General features: G+C 34.1%; 1 protein-coding gene across 9 annotated transcripts in view; it reads right to left on the reverse strand.

The window, feature by feature from the left end:
* Nucleotides 1-23,259, reverse strand: part of MAGI2 (membrane associated guanylate kinase, WW and PDZ domain containing 2) — a 1,294,930-nt gene that overhangs the window by 410,503 nt on the left and 861,168 nt on the right. For all 9 annotated transcript variants that reach the window (XM_074340646.1, XM_074340647.1, XM_074340644.1 and 6 more), the window contains 2 exons: nucleotides 21,747-21,957; nucleotides 11,143-11,222 (listed from right to left, as the gene is read on the reverse strand). In XM_074340646.1, coding sequence (XP_074196747.1) covers nucleotides 11,143-11,222; nucleotides 21,747-21,957 — 291 coding nt within the window. The remainder of the gene's footprint in view (nucleotides 1-11,142; nucleotides 11,223-21,746; nucleotides 21,958-23,259) is intronic.

The raw sequence follows: 23,259 nt of genomic DNA on the forward strand, positions 1-23,259 counted from the left end.
AAAGAAAGAATCTTAAAATCAGCAACAGAAAAGCAGTTACAAGGGAGCTCCTATAACACTATCATCTGATTTCTCAGCAGAAACATGCAGACCAGAGAGGACTGGCCAAAAATATTCAAAGTGATGAAAATCAAGGACCTACAACCAAGATTACCAGCACAGCTATCATTTAGAATCGAACAACAGATAAAGAGCTTCCCAGACAAGACAAAGTTAATGGAGTTCATCACCACCAGACTAGTAAAGAATCTTAGAGGGAAGACAATAAAACAAACAAAATAAGATAAATATATGAATAATAAAATGGCATACATTTATCAACAATTACTTTAAATGTAAATGGATTAAATGTTACAATCAAAAGATATAGTGTGGTTCAATGGAAGAGAAAAGAAGACCCATACATATGCTGCCTACAAGAGACTCACTATACATTGAAAGATACATACAGACTGAACGTAAAGGGATGGGAGAAGATATTTCATGAAAATGGAAACAAACAAACAAGAAAGAGCTGAATAGCAATACTTATACCAGACAAAATAAACTTTAAAACAAAGGCTATAACAAGAGACAAAGAAGGACCTAATAATTCCACCTATGGATATTTATCTGAAGAAACCCAAAACATTACTTCGAGTGCACATACCCATAGGTTCATTGCAGCATTATTTACAATAGCCAAGATATGAGGGCAGCCTGTTGTCCCTGAATGGATAAAGAAGACGTGGAACATATGTACAATGGGATACTACTGAGCCATTAAAAAGAATGAAATTTAGACATCTGCTACAACAAGGGTGGACCTAAAGGGTATTGTGCTGAGTGTAGTAAGTCAAATGTGAAAGACAAATATCATATTATTCACTTATAAATGTAATCTAATGAACAAAAGAAACAAACAAAAGAAACTGAAATTCATAGACACAGAGAGCATTTGATGGTTGCCAGATGGGAGGGGGGTTGCGTGGGTGAAAAAGAGGAACAGATTAAGAAGTACAAATTGATTGTTACACAGTAGTCATGGGGATGTAGGGTATAGCATAAGGAGTATAGTTAATAATATTGTAATAACTACCATGGTGTCAGATGGGTACTAGATTTATTGACGTGATAGATTGGAAGGGCATTGAGAGCAGGTTGAAAAAGGTGAAGGGATAAAAAAATATAAATTGGAAGTTACAAAACAGTCAATAGGTATAAAGTAAAGCATAGGGAATATAGTCAATAATAAGGTAGTAACTATGTATAGTGCCAGGTGGGTACTAGACTAGTTAGGGGAAACACCTCTTAAATTATATAAATGTCTAAACACTGCTGTACACCAGAAATTAATATAATGTCGAATGTCAACCATAATTGAAAAATTAAAAGGGGGGAAGATAAAGAGGAATAGTGGTTCAAAGGTTCAGGTATAAAGCACATATGTCATGGAGATGTAATGTATAGATAGCATAGTGAATATAGTCCATAATATTATGATAGAGTGGTATGGTGTCAGATGGTTGCTGTACTTATCATGGCGATCATTTATTTAGGTATATAAATGTTGAATAACTATGGTGTATACCTGAAACTAATATTATATTGTATATTAGCTATATTTTAATAAAAATCTCTGAAAAATTAAAAAAAAACAAAAAACAGTACGGTACTAGCATAAAAGCAGCCACAGGCATAAATGGAATAGACTAAAGAGCCCTAAATAAATCCATGGATATATATCAACTGATGTTTGATAAAGGAGCCAAGAATACTCAATAAGGAATAATAGTCTCTTCAATAAATAGGTTTGGGTAACTAGATATTCACATTCAGAAAAATGAAGTTGGACCCTTATCTTACACTGCTCATAAACGTTAACTCAAAAATAGATTAAAGTCTCAAATGTAAAGCCTTAAACCATAGAACTCCTACAAAAAAACATATGGAAAAAGCTCCTTAACATTGATGCTGGCAATAATTTTCTGGATATGACACCAAAAGCAAGAGCAAAAATAAACAAGAACAAAAATAAAAGCAAAAATAAACAAGTGGTACTACACCAAACTAAAAATCTTCTGCTTTTTAGCAAGAACAATGACAACAAAACAAAGAAATAAAAATCAACAAAATGCAAAGGCAATCTATGGAATGGCAGAAAACATTTGCAAACCATTTATTATGGTTTTATGGGTTCAGCTCCATTATCTGAAAAAGGGTTAATATCCAAAATATATAAAGAACTCATAAACTCAATAGAAACAATAGAAAAAACTAATCTAATTTAAAGAATGGGCCAATAAACACTTTTGGGTATACATCTAAAGAAATTAAATCATTACCTTGAAGAAAAATCTGCACTTCCCTTTTCACTGTGGCTTGATTCAAATAGCCAAGACATGGAAACAAGACATAAGTGTCCATTGATGGATGAATGGATAAAGTATATGTGATGTATATATAAGATTTTATATACACATATACATATATATATACATATATTTGTGTGTGTATATATATATGTATATATACACACATATATATACACACACACACAAATATATGAAAAAATCCTGCCATTTGCAACAATGTGCATGGACTTGGAGGGCATTATGTTACGTTAATAAGTCAGACAGAGAAAGACAAATACTATATGATCTCACTTATATGTGGAAAATAAAAAAAGTTGAACTCATAAAAACAGAGAGTAGAAGAGTGGTTTCTAGGGGATGGGGAGTGGGGGAAGTGGGAAGAGCTGGTCAAAAGGTATAAACTTCCAGTTACAAGATAAATAATTTCTAAAGATCTAATGTACAGCATGATGACTATAGTTAATAGTATTGTATTATATGCTTAAAGTTGATAAGAGAGTAAATCTTAAATGTTCTCACCACACAAACATGAAAAGATAATTATGTGAGTTGATGGACGTATTGACTAACCATATTGTGTTAATGATTTCACAGTATACATTGCATACATTAAACTGACAAAATTTCATTTGCTAATTACATCTTAATAAAGTTAGAAAAAAAAGGAATGTGTTTTTAAATTTCCAAGTATGGAGAGACTTTAGTTATCTTTTTATTGATACATAATTAAAATTTCCTGTAATTTAGTTATTTTTGAATTTTGTTGAGACTTGCTCTGTGGAGTACTATGTATTCAATGTTTAATATGTGACTTTTGGATCAAGAATACTATTTCTGTTATACAAATTTTATTTTTTTGTTTAATGTATTGAAATCATACTCTGATAATAGAATTTTCAAATTCCTTTTTTAGATGTCATTTTTCCCTCTATGTATGACTTGAAGCTATATTATTAGGTGCATACAAATTTAGAACTGTTATATCTCCCGATTAATTGAGGCATCTATCTATCTATCTATCTATCTATCTATCTATCTATCTATCTATCTATCTATCTATCATCTATCTATCTTTTTAAAAGATTAAAGTAGGAAGTATTAGTCTACCTAATATTAGGGCTTACTATATAACTATAGTAATCAAGACAGGGTGGTTCTGGTGCAGAGATAGATACATATAGATCAGTGGAAACCAACTGATTTATGGAAAAGGTGCATGCACAATACAATGGAGAAAGCACAGCCTTTTCAACAAATGGTGTTGGAGAAATTAGATAGCCATACGAAAAAAAAATTGAACCTCAATCTAAACCTTATACTTCATATAAATATTAATTCAAAATATATCATAAACTTAAATGTAAAACTATACAAGTTAGGAAAAACATACGAGAAAGTCTTTAGTATCTAGGGCTAGCTGAAGAGTTCTTAGACTTGACATCAAAAGCATGATTCATAAAAGGAAAAATTCATAAAATGAACTTCATCAAAATTAAAAACATTTTCTCTGCAAAAGACCTTGTTAAGATAATGAAAAGGCTAATTACAGACTTGGAGATAATGTTTGTAAACAACATATCTGATAAAGGGACATATATAGAATATGCAAAGAACTCTTTTTAAAACTGAATTAAAAAACAATCTAATTAAAAATTGGTTGAAAGGCATGCTACTAAGCAGATATACAAATGGGAATAATCACATGAAAAGATGTTCAATATTATTATCTATTAGGGAAATACAAAGTAAAACCACTATATCATACTTGTATCAGAATGGCAAAAAAATAAAAAAATAAAAAAAATCATAACACCAAATGTTAGCAAGAATTCAGAGAAACTGGATCACTTGTTCATTGCTGATGGGAGTGTAAAAGGGTACAACCAGTCTGGAAAATAGTTTGGCAGTTTATTCTAAAATTAAAAATGTAGTTTCTATATAACCTAGCAATTGTACTCTTGGGTACTTATCAAGAAATCAAACCTATGCTCATGTAGAAACCTGTATACAAATGTCTGGAGCAGTTTTATTTGTAATTAGCTATAAACAGGAAACAACCCAGATGTCTTTCAATGGGTAAATGCTTAAATAAATGGTACATAAAAAGTAGCAATACACACATAAATAGATTTCAATGTAATTAAATTGAGTGGAAAAAGCAATTTCAAAAGTTTAGACACTGTAGAATTCTGTTTATACAACATTTTAAAAATAATAAAGTAATTGAAATGGAGAACAGGTCAGCGGTTGTTAAAGGTTAGGGACTGTATAGAGGGAGGAGGTGGATATGGTTCTAAAGTGCTGGCATGAGGAAGCCTTGTGGTGATGGAACAGTTCTGAATCTCGATTGTGGTCCTAGTTATGTGGAACTACACATGTGATATAATTTTGTGGAAACACACACACACACACACACACACACACACACAATGAATACTTGTATAACTAGTGGAATCTGAATAAGGTCTTTGGTTTGTACCAATGTCAATTTCCTGAATTTGATATTATATTTTTATAAGGTGTTAACATTGTGGGATGCTTTGTGAGGGGTGCTTTGGGACCTCTCGGTACATTCCTTTATTTCCTGTGAATTTATAATTCTTTCGAAATAAAAAAAAATCTAAAAGTCATATTTGAAAAAATTTGAAATCATTTTGCCACTGTGCAAAACAAACAAATTCAATGATGTCAACATTATTTTTAAGCTTGTACGCATTAAGGAGTAAGGACAAGGCAGAACTCATTCCTAAATATAAAGGTAACGTGATGTGGGGACAGAGCCCCAGAAAGTAGTTTACAGGCTCTCGGCCTCACGTGGAGGAGTGCTGGCTCGGGTAGTAGATGGCCGTCAGCTGTGGCTGATTGGCCGTCAGCTGTAGCCAGTTAGCCAATTAGCCGCTAATATAACTGCTGCGGCTACGGAGGAGAGGGAGAGAGGAAAGAGAAAGAATGGGGCTAGCAAGAAGATGGCGGCTGGGCTGGCAAGCGTGGATGGCGGTTTGCGGACAGTGTGGATCCAGCCTCCAGTGAGAGTATAGTGCTGCCAGAGAGAATATAGTGGTATGACTCCCTTACCTATGGCTCCGTGGGTGTTCCTTTTTGGCCTCACCATATCCTGCGTTATGTGGGGAGCGGGACCAGAGACCCTGCAGGCCGCCCCGCACGACAAATGGCGCAGCGAGCAGGGTCTCCCGCATGACAGTCTCCCGCACGACACGTGAGCAATAAAGAACTAAAGAAGGACAGAATTTCATAATCCTTACATAGGTACTACTTTATAGCTACAGTAAATATTAACAGGTGGGAGGGGGAACTACACAAATAATTAGTGCAGGAATTATACTCAGTATTTAATAACTATTAGGGTTGGGGCACCAACTAATCAGAACAAAATGGGACCAATTAGAACAGATGCCGGCCATTAACAACTCAGAATTTGGTACTAGTGCACAACAGTGGACTATCCACCCTATATGATATATTTTGCATTATTATTATTTTTGCCACAAAACATTTATATTCCTAAAATGTTGCTATTTCTTAGTACTTCTGAGCCAAAAATACTAGAAAAGTTGCCATAGTATTGAATGAAGCGTACCTCAAAGTGCTGCTATGGAAAATTATGACTAATAATTGCCGATTAGTAAAATAAGCACTAAGGCTTCTATTAAGATATTTAAATTTTTGTTTTTTTGTTTTTTTACAAAAACACCCAAAATCTTAGCACAGAAACAAAATAACATTTAAATTTGTTTGTTTATAATATTTACATATAGGAGATCAATATTAGCATATAAATGAATCTTTTCAATTTTGAAGTTTTAGTAATTGAATAGTTAATATTTTCAGAATGTTCTTACGAATTCTTCCTAGTGGAAAAATTTTAAGGTGCTTCACAAACATAATCTTAGCAGGTTTATTAGATTAGAAAAACAAATATTTAAAGGTGAAACTAATTTGGCCACATTTAATCTTGAGAAAACAGATTATTAATGCACCATAATTATCACTACAAACTTAATGAAAAAACAGTCCAAAGTCCCTATTTAAGGAAAAATAAACTATGCTGTCCACAGATAAAATCTGAATTATGAAAAATACACATTTCCTTTCCAAATCTGTGTGTCAGTACTATGAAACTCACTAAAGAAATGACCTAAAACTAATTACTGTTTTCTATTATTTTAGAAAGGCAAACTCCTTCTCTTGAAAAAACATCCATTTAATAAATATTATAAAGCATAGCTTATGCTGTCTATGTTGATGTTGATTTTGGACACTTTTTTAAAAAAGGCAGATTAAGTAATAGCTCCAAGCTTCAGTTAAGCTCAGTTGAAATGCAGTGGGTAAACTCAGGTAAATGGGTTAATATTGTGTGATTGTTTTTCTGTAATGTGAGAAAGCCCACAATTCATAGATGTAGAATACAGAAACAAAGCCTCCTAGTTCATACAGGTGCAATTATAACTTTGTTAAAATTTAGAGCCAATTTAACAGAATGAAAGGGGGAAACCTCCAATCCATTCACATTAGTCTGAAATTAGCTGGCTGGATAATTTTTGTCCACATGGCTTATTCTTTTCCATCCCTCCAGGACACCCTGCAATAATTCAAGGCTCTTAGGGTAGGCCAACTATTCTGAATTTCTTTTTATCTTCTACGAAGTTAACTTGTTGGCTCAGAGCATACCAGAAGGAAACAAAAGGAACAATTATTTAGAGCCTATGGTACAACAAGCTGTCCTTCTTGTACGTGAAATGAAATCTGCATGAAATAAGTATTATTCCCTCTTAACAGGTAAGCAAACCGAGGTTCCCAAAGATTAAGTACCCTGCCCAAGAGCCCACAGATTTGGGTTTGGAACAGAGATTTCCCTCTCCTGAATACAATACTGTGGGCCTACTGATTTTAACTGCATTTCAACTTTAAGAAAAGAATGGTCTTAACAGGCTTTAACCAATTGTGATACTAACACTAACTCAGTGATTTTCTGTCGGATATTTGTGATTGGAATTGTCTCAGACAAATTCCAATTCTGAGAGCTGGGGACAAATATGATGGTGCTTTATATACAGTTCAACCAAACTTGCATCCAAATTATTTCGTAGTTAACTGCTATTTCTGTGGTATTTTCTAAAAGACTATATTGGCTTGCTAAACAGCACTCCCCAAAATACTCATATTAGAATCCAGTTACAGGTGGAGACTTTTTACTGCCCTGTAGACTTGTCTTAAAATGCTAAAAATGGACAGAGCTATGACAAACGCATAGGATACAATGACTTCAGTACTTTCAACCACATTATGAGAGAAGCAAGTATATTTTATGTTTAGTAGCAGTATTATCCTTCAAATAAAGAAAAGCAAAATAATTGCTTTAGTGTGAACAAAATAAGTGGTTGCTTAATATGTATTTGTACTGAGCCATGCTCCCCCTTCCACCTGATAGCAATGAGAAAACATCTGCTAGTTTTTTTCTCTAGCCCAAGAATAATTTAAATCAGTTGATACCCCTTCTGTCTCTCTTTCACTTGTCTTCCTCTTAATATAGTTGGCCAAGGCATTAACTTCATGCACCTGTGTGAACAGATGTGCAGAAGCATATATTTACAGATCCGTATCTACATACACACACATGCATGCAGACCTTCATAATAGTATGTGCACATATACAATATCATGGAATTCAATCTTGAGAGGTTAGCTATAAATTATAATCCTAATAAAGAATTTATGGGATGCAACCCAATTAGGTCTAAAATGTGCTACTTAAAAATTACTGCACTAAAATTTCTGTTCCAGGTCGGTGGGGTCAGCAGGTTATAACCCATGAGAACACATAAAAACTCTAGATAAAATGTAAAAAGTAAGCAGTTTAAAGAGACCAGAGAACTCTAAAACAACAGGCATAGACCATCAAAATTCTGACACGGAAACAACCCTGGAGAGGTGAGAGTACAATGTGCAGCTGATTGTGTTGATTTGAGGCTCTGGAAAGAATTCAGAGGCAGCCTGGGAAGAAGACCACTGCTGGGGGTTAGAAAAACCAGCACTGAGTTGAGGAGTCTTGTGGGATTGAAGTGACAAAACATAGCCTTGAGAGATCTCAAACACATGGCCAGTTATCCATGATAATGTTTCTCAAATTCTGAACCTACAAGGTCTAGAGGCAAAATACGAAGCTAAACCCCTGAAAAACACCCATATTTTTTTCAGTCTTGCACTACAGAGAAGAAAAACACTTAAAAAATTTTGGTGTGCAAGACCTGCCTGTAGGCCAGGGTTCATTCTGTGGACCAAATCCAGCCTGTCACTATTTTTTGTATGGTCTGCCAGCTAATAACAGTTTATACACTTTTAAATGGTTGAGAAAAGAAATCAAAATACAAGCACTTTGTTATGTGAAATCCCTGTGTTCTTAAACAAATTTTACCAGAATACATCTGTGCCCCTTATTTATATATTGACTTTGGTTGCTTTTGAACAACAGTTAGTTGCAAAGAGAGGATGACCTGCAAAGCCTAAAATATTTATTACCTGACTTTTTACAGAATGTGTTTGCAGACCTGCAATAGACCGTTAGTTGAAAACCTGGGTAGGCAAACACCCTAAGAATAGGAGCAAATCAGAGATAGATTGGGTCTCACCAAAACTGAACCCAACCTCATGTTGGCTCAGCTCCAGATTAGATTGAGGTAATTAGCCTCCACTCCACCTCCCTGGCAGGAGAAAACACGCTATCTTTACTGGAGAAAGATATTATCATCTTGAGCCTCTACACATTTTAATACACAATTTACACACAGTCCATCATTCAGAAGATGACTTTACTAACTCTGTTTGATCTGTGCTGAACTGTGATACATACAAAGAAGCCTGACTTAACTAGTAGGTTCAACAGCAGTCCATTAACATCCAACATTTCGAACAAGCAATTTTAACCTATGTTATTTAAAGAAAAGAAAAATGAAACAGAAGTAACAATATCACCTGAAAGCACTTCTCTTGGCAAGAAAACTTAAAACACAAGTTTGGAATAATGGCATTCCAACTAATTAGATGTTAGTTTCCATTGTAAAACATTCCAATAATATATGGAATAAAATCCATGAATTACTTATTTTGTAGAAAATGAGAACAAATAGCAATGACCAATTACAAATCACTCTGAGCTATAAGACTGTATTCTAGGACTCATTTCTTAATGACCTGTTTTTCACAGACACTGGCATCATATTTTAGCCATCGACCATCCAGAGAAGGCAAAGTGCAGATGTGGGAAACACTGATAACACTGAAAAATTATAATTATGCAATATGTTATACCTACATCTCTCCCAGGATTTTAAAATTTGACTTCAATAGGCTTTTATAATGAAAAGAACAACTCAAAGGAACAAGACAGCCAAGAAGTTCAATGTGTCACAGAACTGCAAAATTGTTAAATTCACTTAAATTAGTATATACAAAGGTTTTACATCTGTGGCGTAAGTAAATTGTAACTCCCAGATATAACAGATCAGGTCATTTCAATTTATAACTTATCACATTTTGCAACACACGTCTTAATAGTGTCAATGAAATATAACATAATGGTGCTCAAAAGTCCAGGCCACATAATAATTTTATGAAATTCAAGTACATACAGCTGTACTATTGTACAGAAGGCATACAGATATAGCTATGAATAAGAAATGAAATATAGTGCTTGAAAACTGGATATTTATGCATTGAAATATGTACATGTAAATTGTATACTCTCGTTTTTTATGTAACTCAATAGTATAACTAGATTGTAAATAGTTCCCATATAACATATGAATAATAATATTTCCTATATACTATCTGAGAAAGCCAGAATTACTGTTAAAATAACGGGCCTTTTGGAATTACAGACTTTTAAAAAAGTTTAAATAGTCCTCATCACTTTTTTCACTTTTAAGAGTTCTTCAATGATAGATGCCTCTGAACAGATTCTAATAATTTGATCAAATAAAGGCTATAAATGTGGCCAAATAATAAATCATCAGGAGAGGGTGCATTTTATTATTTTAGATTACTTATAAGTGTTCTTTTAACATTAAGCTCTATATTTTAAAAAATATATAAATATCTTCCGTAACACACTTCATCTATATAATTTCCTGATTTAAAGACAAGGTTTACATTCATGTAATCCTTAAAATTATTTTAAAAAAATTCTTCACATATATGAAAACAGTTGATTTTTAAGCAAGTTAATGTTATTACGTTAGAAACTAGAAAATACTAAGGATAACCCAGTACATTCATGTAATTAATTATTTTATTTAAATGTGTGATTAAAAGAAAGTAGTCATATGTATAGAGCTTTATATCACTGATTCCTTAATAACTAGCAGAATACTATGCCTCAAAACACAAAAATCAAACATTATTTATAGGTTCACAGTACTGTTTCTCTGTATATCATATTTAATTTCAATGAAAAGATCAGAGTCCTCAGAGAGACATATTGCAAACAAAAGTCCTTAAAAGGTGGTGGAAAGTCAGGCCAGAAGTCAAACAGAACCAGCAACAGAGATGACAGAGAAGTGAGATCCAGCACAGTCTCCTCAGAGAGAAAAAGGAAACCCACATGGCACTGCTGAAATGCTGAGCTAATTCTCTCTCCTATCTGAGCGTTAAATATTCCATCTTTAAAATTGTTTCAACTACACTATTGCTGTTTTAGGTGAGACCCTCTTTTAAGAAACACAAATATTCTCGAAGTGCAATGCTGAAACACCATAAAAACTGAATAACCTACCATTTTCTTTGCACTCTTCTGGAGGTTTAGCCTTTTTCGCAAGTCGTGGATCCAGCCATGATGTTGTCTTTGTGTTATGGCTGAAAAGAAAAGAGATCACTCTGAATAGACACATACTGAAAGGAATCAAGTTTATTCCCTAAGAAAAAAAGAGGGGGGGTTAGTCCAACAAAATTGCAATCGATACACTTAATTTGCTTACTGGTTCTAAGTAGCCCTGAAGGAGGTGTAAGAGCAATTGTGCAAGGCAGCTGTAAATTTGGCAACCTCAGCTCCCTGTCCTCAAAGCAGCTATTTTTATTAAAATCAACTAGAATGTTGCCAAGTTAACCTCATTGAAAATGCAGAACTCATCCAGAGCAAAAGGAATTTATTACAAATACAGGATTCTCCAGTTGGAAGAGCACAGTTCGCAGGCTCTAATACCGTTTCCTGAGTTTTGCAAAAGAATTATTTTCATCTGAAATCTGCCCTTTTCATAAATAGTTGTTTTGTTACTCTAACCACAGAGCTGGCAGAGGCAGCACAAAAGTGATGCAAATTATAGCATGTTCTTGGGATTCCTACATTTTCTTAAAAAGTGATTAGTAGCAATTTCATTAATCCACATTTAGCTATCTACCATGTAAATACTTGTGAAAAATCCAGCTAGGGAGGTAGGGAATAAAATATCTGTACTCTAATGTTTTTGAATTTCTGAGAATTAATAATAATTTTAATGACATTTTTGTTTTGAAAAATGTTTTCTGGAATGTCTTTTGCCTGAAGTTTAAAAAGCAAAGGGAGATCTGGTTAGAGCAGTTTTTTCAAAAAGAGGTCCTGGATTCACCTGCATTAGAATCCCTGGTGGATTTAACTAATATTGCATATTTTGGGTTGTTATAGAACGACCAGATAGAATCTTTGGGGTGGTTTACACATTCTCCATCATTGGCAAGACTCCAGTTATGCACCTTATAACTCTAGAACCCCTCGATGGCTCATAACTGCTCACTGGGGCTAAAATCTTTACTGTGCATAGCTGTCTCAAGAGATCTCATCTGCCAATGGACAAATTATCAAGGAGGACAAATGATTTGTGAGGGCTTCGGAAAGAGAATGAACAAAGTCACAAGTGTGGGAAAGTGTCAGGTGTGTACAGGAAGAGCTGGAAGGCCAATGAATGACACATGCAAAGGAAGAGGGGAAAACAGGTTGGAAACATAAGTGAAAGCCAGATAATAAGGATACTTCAACATAGTTTTAAGTAACTCCAAATGATAATGATGATATCAATTTCACGTATATTTTCTCTTTCTTCAATGAAATTTAACTATGTTTTATCGTATCAGAATGACAAGTGTTGGCTAGATAATCTGATGACACAATCTGCACTTAAAGCAAAGGTCAGAAAATTCTCCCAGGCAGCATATTTAATACCAAACTTCTAGAGACTAAGTGCCTATCTAATGAAGGGAATTTCAAGGCAGGAAGGAGGAAAGATGGAGATAAGATGGGCAGGGGGGAAACAATTCCAAGGTGTTAAAGCACTCTTTATATGATGTTTTTTTGGGTGATCATCCTGTCTGCCCGGGTGGAGAGCCATCTCTGATTGAGAAGTGAGACATCAAGATCCTTGAGTCATGAACTCTCTGCTCCTTCAAAAAGATTCCCTTTTATTTCTGACTTTCATGTGGAATAAAAAGAAAACACTCTCCAACATTTTCTTGACGTTTAGGAACTCCTCAATGATTTATGTCTCTGAGCAGGGCTCAAATAATTTGATCAGATAAAGACTGTAAATTTGGTCAAATTATAAATCATCCAGAGAGTATGCTGGCTTTTATTTTCTCCCAAGTTGACCTTTGTAAAGTCTGATGGTGTTTCGTTTTCAAGTTTCAGAAGGACATAAAGTACTGCAGACACTTTCATCTCATTCTAGTCCTCATTTGTAGTCATGTCAATATCAGCTAGGCTTGTCTCCTGAACTAAAGATTTGACACCGATGGATGAAGGTGGTGGCTATCTTGAGTATGAAAATGGTAGTACTGGGTTCAGCGCCTGATGGACCCATTTTGGGAAAAAAAAAAGTCACTTTTAAAATGCTCTTTATACACATGCCTCATTTCAAAGTGTGTGTGTGTGTGTGTGTTGATGTCTATGTTTTATGTGCTAGGGAGAAACGTCGAGAGATGGGCAAGGAAAATAAATTCTCCTTTTTACTCACAACTTCTTCCAAATCCTTCCTCCATTTTGGAGAAAAGTCACTTCTAGGTCTCTGAGACATGTTCACAAAAGCAAACACATCTATGGATAAGTATTAAGGGGCCATTACAAAGCCACTGCAGGGAGTCAAATTACGATGTCTATATCACACCGCCATGGGTCTCAAAAACTGGCTAATGTAGAAGAGAACTGAATTTCCTATCTTTCCTGAGTTTGTATAAAGCATTTCATTACAGGATAATTTTTTTTTTTTTTAGGTTAAACTAGCATTAATGGTATGTCGCCTTAATACCTTTTGACAGAGTCTCTTATAGTTAACAGCATTTTTAGCTGACCTTCTGAAATGATTCTGAAAGAAATGTGGGTAGTAGTGAACTCCAGTAACTGTCTTAAACATCACATGAAGATACAGCACAGTTTTTTCAATAGTGCCTCCCATCAGCCTTGTAATTCGCATGGTTCTTCAAGATGCCTTATAAAGGGGATATTTTTAATGCATTTCGGAGAAAACACACCAAGTGACTTTCCCACTTCCTTTAAATTATTTTTTTTTGAACTTCAACAATGCCATTTGAAAATAGGATTAAACATTGGGCAGAAAACTGTACACAATGGGACCACTGAGGGATTTTTTTCACAGTCTGCATACTACCTTTCTTCAAATTTGGGAATGGGATTTCCTTTCACTTTCATTGCTACAGTAGAGTCAAAAGCAGGACATCAGTTTTTTTTGTATCTGCCCAGGTTGTGTGGCGAACAAATGACAGGAAGGTAAGATGCTAATGTTGTAAATCTTAAATTTCAATACTAATTTCTTTAACACGAACACATGCACATATATATGCTGCATTTGCAAAGAAATGTTTCTTTTCCTGGGGAATGGAATACATATTATCTAGGAAGTTTGAATCATAATAATATACTACTCTATGTATTTCTGTGGATAAAGTTAATGTGATGACCATGAAAAATGAGAGAGTAAGAGGACTAGTGTTGGTAGCGATGCAATTTCAATCAATGTCATATTTAAAAAATCCAGATGAAAACTTGTAAAAATGGTTTACCCAGAACTCTTCGCTAATGTTAAACTCTACACTGAGTCTATCTGGAGGGCTGCAAGAAACCGGAAGTACAATTTTATTTAACTCTGCAATTCAAGTTTAAATTATTATCAGAATGGTCTTGAAAACGTGACAGGCTGACATAATAAATCAGAAATTTATGTATATTTTGTAAGTTTAACCTTTTCCAAACTGACAAAAAGAGCAGGTTAAATTATAACAACTTATCTTCTGAGGAAACATTCTTCTCACATAGATAAACGCTTCACTTCAACAGGAAAAGCTGCTGACATTATGGTACACAATTGCAAAGTTATTCTCACTATCTCATAAATTTCCCAGTTGTCTACTTTGTCAGGGACTGCACTAGAATTTTCACATGCATCACCTCACTATGATTGTGGCTACATATTTTTAACTCCATTTTACAGACAGAGAAACGAAGGGTGCGAGAAACTAGGCAACTTGCCCAAGGTTACACAGCTAGTGAGTGAACGTGAAAAAGCTAGCTAGCAGTAAACCCAGATATATCGGATTCCCAAGTCAAAAGTGTTTTATGATCTGAAATCAGAGGCATACTGAACCTAACACTTTGTTTTTTATACTGAGGTGCTTTATTTCATAACCTCAAAGGGTAATCAAAGATCTTTGCCCCAGCTCCTTTGCCAGTGGTTTAGAAACAGAGACCTTTATCTCCTACTTGAGGGTAGTAATCACTAACTTAAATTCCTTTGTGTTAAAAGCCTTTTATGTAGTAGGTATTATATTAAATTGCACATGCATAGCAATGAACGAGAGAACATCGTGATTGAGGAGGCACAGATAATACCAATGGAAACATTTTCTCCTTATAAACATAAATTTTCTATTCAAATCAAATATTCTTATTCAAATTGGAATATTTTTCCAGACTAAAATCTTACAAACCCTGATTTATATAATCTATATATAAATATTAGGTCTTGGAATCTATACTAAAGAATCAATATAGAAAAATGCTATCAAATGGGCAGAATATTTGCTAGGAACAAAACTGAAAAATTTCATACAGATCATGTCACACTCTATCTTCCATTCCATTTTCTTCATTTACTCTATGTTTTTCCAGTCAGAGTATAAACCCCTTATGGGTTTCTTATGTATACATAGGTGGACTCTCAAGTGACCAAATTCAAACCTAATTGTAAGACATGTTCTCCTTTCCTTCCTCTTTTCTTTATATCTCCTTTCTCTCTATTTCCTACCTTTATACTGTTGCCCAGATCAAAATGTTTTCACTATTGCACAAATATTGGATGATATTTCATCAACTGAAATTTTATTGGTAGAATAAGAAGCTTTTGTTATCAAACACACTCCTTTCCTTTGCTCCATTTTCTCTAAAAATAGTAACAGACTTACAAACAATGGAAAACATTGACTTTAAAAAGTTCTCCTAAAAAGCGAATTCTGAATCTTAATCTTTAACTGACAAGTAAACTGTGTTTTCATCCTGGGAAATACTACACCAGAAGAATCATAAGAGATTGAAGTTAATGATATTTGACTGCATGAAGCATAATCTTTTGAAGAAAACAACGTCCAGGTAAATATTTTAGAGTCTATTGAGCAATTCAAGATATGTGTGAATGTTAAATTTACAACAGTAGTAATCATATACTACTTAGTTATATATTACAGGGACAAGAATAACAGAGATTCTTGATTATATTTTATGTAATTTTAAAAATAAACATTAGTTTTCAAAGGTATGTAAATTGATTACACTTTATATTTTAGTCAAAACCCTCAGGATGGTTATGTCATTTTCTAGAAGACTTTTCCTTCCCCCTATGTCATCACTTCAAAAATAAGATTAAAGGCAATGATTGGATATATCTCATTGATGATGAATAGTGGAAGCTTTTTCATTCAAGACTCCATTCTTTCATAGTTTTACTATTTTTTCTCCACATAAACATTTATTGTCAATGACCTCTCTAGTGGTTATGTTTCCTAAATAATATTCCTAAAATTTCTGTTAACCATATGAATATGTGTTTGCCAGCGTGTTATCTTTCATTTGTTCAGAAAACATTTTTTAAAAGAGGTTTTATTATAAGTATTGTTTTGGATATTGTGTGTTACATACTGTTTTGTCTAAAACACTTATTTTCCATCTGGGGATTGCACCAGAATCTTGTGCAGGCACAAGACAAAATATATGAAAAAATATTCAATATGTCTACTGTTTTTGTAAGACAAGTTAAAGGAGTAAATGTAGACCAGATTATTGTGACTGGTAGAGATATATTGAGCCTAGAATGAGAAAGCATTATGTTGGTGTTGCTTCTTACCAAAGGACTGATTTTACTTTTCTCGCTAATAAATTTCCCAAACATTTTGTCTTCTATTCTATTTAATAAAGGAAAATTCTAAATTGGTTTGAAATGGCAATTGGTGATTCACTGAAAAGTGAAGGAGATACAGAAATAGCAACCTAAGAAGAAACAGATTGTGTGTCCTGTTTCAAATTTAAAAGCAAATTTAGCCCTGACGAACATTTAGGAAACCATGTACATCCATGACATTTTTCATAGATAAAATTTTCAATTTCAAAAGACTGCTTTAAAAAATCTATTATTTAAGTTCACATAGTGTTCATTGCCATTCAGGAGGATGGTAGTAAACAAATAAGTTCCTGTTGTCGTTTTGTTTTTTGCCAAAGCAATAACAGTCTCTTTTATGTCACTAACTAAACTGACTCCCAAACAAAGAAGTAATTTAATGGATTCCCAAAGCATGTCAATCTAGATTAACCCTATGACAACTCTTCTTTATAGAGCATTTAATCTCTGGAATAATGAATTTCTGGCCAAGAAACTTATAAAACAGATACTAATTGTAATATAAAGATTTACTTTTATTTCAGCCATGTTTGTTTACAAAATGGAGAAGGTATGGGCTAACAGCTTTGCAAGGTGACAGACCTATGACATCTTGAGAAAGTTAATTTATCTAAAAGTGCCTCAGAATTTTATCTATAAAGGGGGATACATCAAACACTTACAGGATTATGATATATGTAAAGTAGTTACCACAGCAAAATGGTTAAGAGCAAAGACACTGGAGGCAGACTGTGTCCTACGAGAGGTATAAATCTTGTCAATTTTATTGATGACTGTATTTCCAGAATTTAAAATGGTTCCTAGCACATAGTATGTGCCCAATAAATATGTGTTGAATAAATGAAATCAGAGTATCCTGGTTTTGTCAGTTCTTGGTTATATAACTAGGGACAAATGACTTACCTCTAAAAGCCCCAGATTCCTAAAGTGAGAATTAAATGAGCATAGTATAAATGCTTAATATTAATATATTAGCTATTATTTTTAAGGTAACCTGAACACAGTCTGAGAAAAAGGAGGCACTCAATTTGTTGCAACTATTATCACTAATTTGAACTTATAATTAATATACTATCTATTTTAAAAGATAATATGAGGATGATGTTATGAGTTAAGGAAAGAACTGGTTATAAAAAATACTATGTATTTGAAAGTCTTTTTAAAATTGCTAAACATGAAACATTGCTAATGTTTTAAAGCATGTTTAGAAAAGTGCATTCACTCACAATGTAAAATTGTTATTTAAAAATACTTTCTTGGATATTCACTTTTTTCCACTAAATATCATTGTAAAGGATAAAAGCAATCTGCATTTATCATTCATCAAAGAAAGCAGTTCTGAAGACTATGGGAAATGTAGTTGGCCTACACGTTCAGTATTGAGAATAACAACAACAAAGCACACTCATCTTCTAAATGCAGATTTTGTCAAGTACTGAGACATTTAAACTATTTTGCAACACCGAGTCAGTCACTAACCATTTTAAAACATTATTACATAGAAGACAAAAAAATGAAATTACTTGTTACCTTAATTCAAAACACACAATGTTTATGTGTGTGTGTGTGTGTGTGTGTGTATTTTTAAAACACATATTTAAACTGACTTTTCAGTGTAGGTAGATTTCCCTCTTCCACACAGAAATAAATATAGATATATATAAGTTCTATATAAATTTATATATAAAATATATATATGTTTTATGCACAGAACCACAGGGTCCTACTCTTTGGTTTCATTTTCTGTTTTATCACGATCTTCATTTCAGTTAAGTGTAATGGGAGACTTCCATTACTCTAACTCTCATAATATTTGTACCAGAGGGAAGATTTTACTGATGTCAGCTCTCTTTACCTCACAAATCTAATTTTCCTTCTCTTCTACTTTTCCTTTTGTCTGTTTTACTTCATTCTTAACATATTCTACCTTTCCTTTTTATCTTCTTTCTTTACCATGACTATGCTGCAGGAATGCAAACTTTCATATTACAAATTGTATATGTTTTATAAGTTTTTGGCCAGGAATCCTGGGACACTTCCTGGGTTAGTCCCTAAGAAAGCCCTTAGTGTCCCACCATGCTCCCTGTTCTGCTCTACCTGAATGTTCCAAGGAGCTTTTATAGTAAACAATTTATTTGCGTAGGAATTCATTGTGATATCAACAGCAAGGGCACTGACAGATCAAAGACAGTGGGTTCAAATGTTGATATTGTCAAATGTAGTGAGGAAGGGAAGGGGTATTCCAGAGCAGAGTGAAAGCAGTCAGGAGAACATCAATGACAAGTGAGGGGGAAAGTAAAGCAGAGTGAAATGTAGGCAGAGAGAAAGGCAACTGCAGTGGGTTGGGATGGTGTGGAAATGAGGGACCAGATGAAAAAGTCACTGAGCCTCCCAGCTCTGTGATACTTGAGCTCACACTGATTCTTGAGATTCAAAGTAACCTTTTCGATGGAAGGAAAGATCCAGCTCAAACTGGTCCGGGAAGAAGGGTGGGGTGGGGATGCCTCCATTCTGTGGAATAACCTCTTCAGGTGGGCGGAGGGCTCCTGCCTCCTACGTTAATCACCTTCCCAGCACATTCCATTCAGCGCCCACTCCAGGCTTCCACGTTGTCCCCTGGCTGAGTCTACCTCAGTCAGCTTTCTCACCACAAAGGAACTGGTCTCCTCCTTTTTGTCTTAATTTTCCAAGTCAAACTATCTCTGCTCCTAACACTATCCATTCATCTTTCCCTGCAGCAAAAGGAAGAAGGTAAATAAACAAAACTCTCTGCTTGTCTTTCAAAAGCACCTGATCAAACAAAATGAAAACTAAGTTATCATTTCACAGGATTCACCGACTAACACCTACTTCCTTAGTAGGGTCAGGAGGCTTTTCACGGATCCCTAAAACAACCAAGGACTGGGTCTTTGTAATGACAGTCCTATACCTGGAATGCATTATCTACATATTACCAATTATTTATGTTATTTCACCTTCCCTATGATGCCTCCTTTTACTACTTCAGTCTATGTTAAACATATTCTTCTCTGAATGGCATCACAAAATTCAGAAATCCTTTATTAATACTTTACAACTATCTGTCTCTCTTCCCCAACTTGACAATAAATTTGAGAGCAGGGACAAATCTTTTAAATCTTTGAATTCTGGCACTGGATGACTGACTAGCGTATTAATAGAATAATTTTGATAGATTCTCTTAAGTGCTGACAGAGTCTCATCATTTACTATACATCATTAGCACAACTTCTGTCTTCCAAAGACCTTTTACTTCACATTCCCAAAACCTAACACTATTAAAAGAAAAAAGTTTATTTTATAATCACAAAGAAAGAAGTTTTTATAACTGCATTATTGGAAAAATTATAAGGAAATAGTTCTTTAATCAAGGGGTCATGCTGGGTTTTTTTTATTACTTGCACATAGCCTTACTCGCCCTGTATTATATGATACAAACGTATATAGCATCCGTCTGCTTGTTCTGAACATCAATTGTTTTGAACAATTGTGACCTCGCATCTAGAGTTTACATTTTGACTTCTGGTCTGTAACGATTCCATGCCGTGCTTATGAATAACAAAATTATGTTTTTAGATATAAATACTTTTGAGCATCTGAAAGAATTATATATGACTCTCCCAATTAATTGATAAAAGATATCTTTCGGTTATTGATGATAGCAATAAGAAATAATGTTAAGAGATTCTTAGTCTTTTTTTTTAAAGTTAAAAGATTTGTCAAAAGGTGAACTTACTCAACTTAATCTTTTCTTTCCTTTGGGACTTTTTTCCGACAAAACACTGCATTGCTCATCCATATTGGAGTCAAGCAGAGTGCCAAGTAATTACCTGATTATGTATTCCTTTGGCCACATGTTTCAAAGTTTCCACCTTCACATGAGAATTAAATATTGGCATGTGGTAACATTTCAATTTCACAACTGAATTCTGCCTACGGAGATCTAAGTCACAAATCACTCCAGGTTGGGAAAGAGAATCTAGTTTTAACATTTTTTGTTGAATAATCAGAGTTTACATATTTTTATCAACTGTCAGCTCTGAAAACTTCAATTTTTTAATAATTTCTCTTTTTGAGGCTTATACAACTTTGAGGGAATAAGAGTTGTTATTCATTTATAATATTTTTAGTTTTTATTCTTTTCAATGAACATTTTGATTGCTTTATGCACAATTTAATTTTGTGCTAAGATCAACTTAGGAGTTCATTTTTTAAAAAACTTGTTCTACTTCTAGAAGATAAAGAAAAGCTAGATAGTGTCAATAAAACATAAAATTTTCAGTTTGGGAAAATAGTCCCAAAGGAAAGAAACGATTGGGTTGAGTAAGTTTGACCAAGGAGTTCAGGATTAGCATTTTAGCTTTCCTGGTAAGTCATAAAAATGGTAAGTGAAAATACAACAGAATTTAATAAAAATAAGTATGATGAATTATACAAAAACAAATGATTTTATTGACACCTGACCTCAGGGTCAAATGCTTAAAACATTTTGTGACCAGCAAGCATTTTGCTCTAAATGGCTGTATCCTATTAAATTGCTGAAAGCAATGGTGGACGTTTCTAGCAATCTAATTTAATATGTGGGATTATTATCTCATTTGGACTATATGGACAACTTGGACAAGTAGTACAAGCATTTCTCCATGATATGTAGACTATTTATAATTCAATAATAACATCACATAGAGATTTGCCTTTTCAGTCATGATTATAACAAATTTTACAGTGAAACTGTTTAATTCATTCTTTGATTTATAGCTGTAATTTAGGATCCTTAACTGTGTTAAGGTACTATCCTATTATTCTCTAACAAGGAAGGAAGTTAATACCAGAAACATTCATTATTTTATTTTGACCACATCTCTATTTGCTATATTATCTATATACCTCTATGACCTTTATGAAAATGTTCAAAGAGATGTGTGAAACTCACTCAATGAAGTAAACTTCACCCTTCTCTGTATAGGCCATTTCCCAGTTATCAGGCAATGGGTCTGATTCCTCATTCTCTTCAGGTTTAGTTGGTTTTGCATCATCCCTCTGCTCCTTCAGCTCCTCAGGCTGACTGTACACTGGTGCAGGATAAGGCTGGGAGGGTGTCTCCCCTGAGGCAGCTGCACTCTTATCTTCATGTTCACTGGATTCTACAAAAGAACAAGAGTATGAGGTTAGTTACTCCAGCCACAGTAACTTCTGAATGATTGTGGGAGTTTGCTGCACCAGGGAATAAGCTCTGTGAAGGCTAATGGGAAAAACATAATTGTAAAGAGCTCTGAAAATTATCACTAGGCCTATTTGAGTTCCCCTTTCATACATCATTCTTGTCTACCCTTCAACTAATTATTGCTGAATTGGAAGATCATTTCACAAAACAGATGTAGTAAGCAGAATAATGATCCCCTAAGAATGTCCATGTCCTACGCCCTGGACCATGTGAATGTTACCTTACATGACAAATGAGGATTTGCAGGTCTGATTAAATTAAATATTTAATTTGCGATTGGGATATTATCTTTGATGATTCAGATGAGTTCAATATAATCACAAGGGTTTTTAAAAGTGTAAAAGGAAGGCAGAAGAGGAGGGTGAGAGAGAGAGAGATGTGACTACTAAAGAACAGCCAAAGAAATGCACTGTTGCAGGCTTTGGACATAGAAGAAGGGGACAAACTACAAACCAAGAAATGTGGGTGCCCTCTAGAAGCTGGCAAGGCAAGGGAATGGACTCTTCCTTAAAGCCTCCAGAAAGCAACACAGTCCTGCTGACACCTTGATTTTAGCCCAGTGAGACCCATGTCAGACTTCTAACCTGCAGAACTATCAGATGATAAGTTTGCATTGTTTTAAGTCATCAAGTTTGTGGTAATTTTTTACAGCATCAATAGAAAAGTAATATAACAGAGCAAAAACTAAAAGATATACATACCTTAAGAGAAATGATGGCAGACTTGGCAGACAGAACCAAGAGTCCCAACATGTAAATAGTACTCCAGAATGAGGAAGAGGAACACATGGGGAAGAAATAATAATAAAAAATAGAAGATAATTTACCGAAAATAAAGAAACACTTCAGTCTGCAGATTTAAATTGTGCACTGAATCTGAGGTCAGATTAATGAAGCACACCTAGGTGAAATTTCCAAACTCTGATGTTTAGAAAGCAACTTTAGCATTTTCTACACTAAAGAAATATGATTACTTACAAAGAAAAGAGGAACAGAAGAACATTAAACCTTTCATCTGTGATACAGTAAACTCAAAGATAATAGTAAAGTAACATCTGTAGTAACACTAGAAAAATAAATACAGCAGCCTAAGAACTTAACTTTGCCAAAATATTATTCTTCTATCTAGGCAAAGGAAAGCCACTTTCTGATTGCATATTATCCATCCATGTATCTCACCTGAGGACAACATTTGAAGAACTATTCTAACCACATCATGATGA

This window comes from Rhinolophus sinicus, linkage group LG09 (genome assembly GCF_036562045.2).
Source record: "Rhinolophus sinicus isolate RSC01 linkage group LG09, ASM3656204v1, whole genome shotgun sequence".
Lineage (NCBI taxonomy): Eukaryota > Metazoa > Chordata > Mammalia > Chiroptera > Rhinolophidae > Rhinolophus > Rhinolophus sinicus.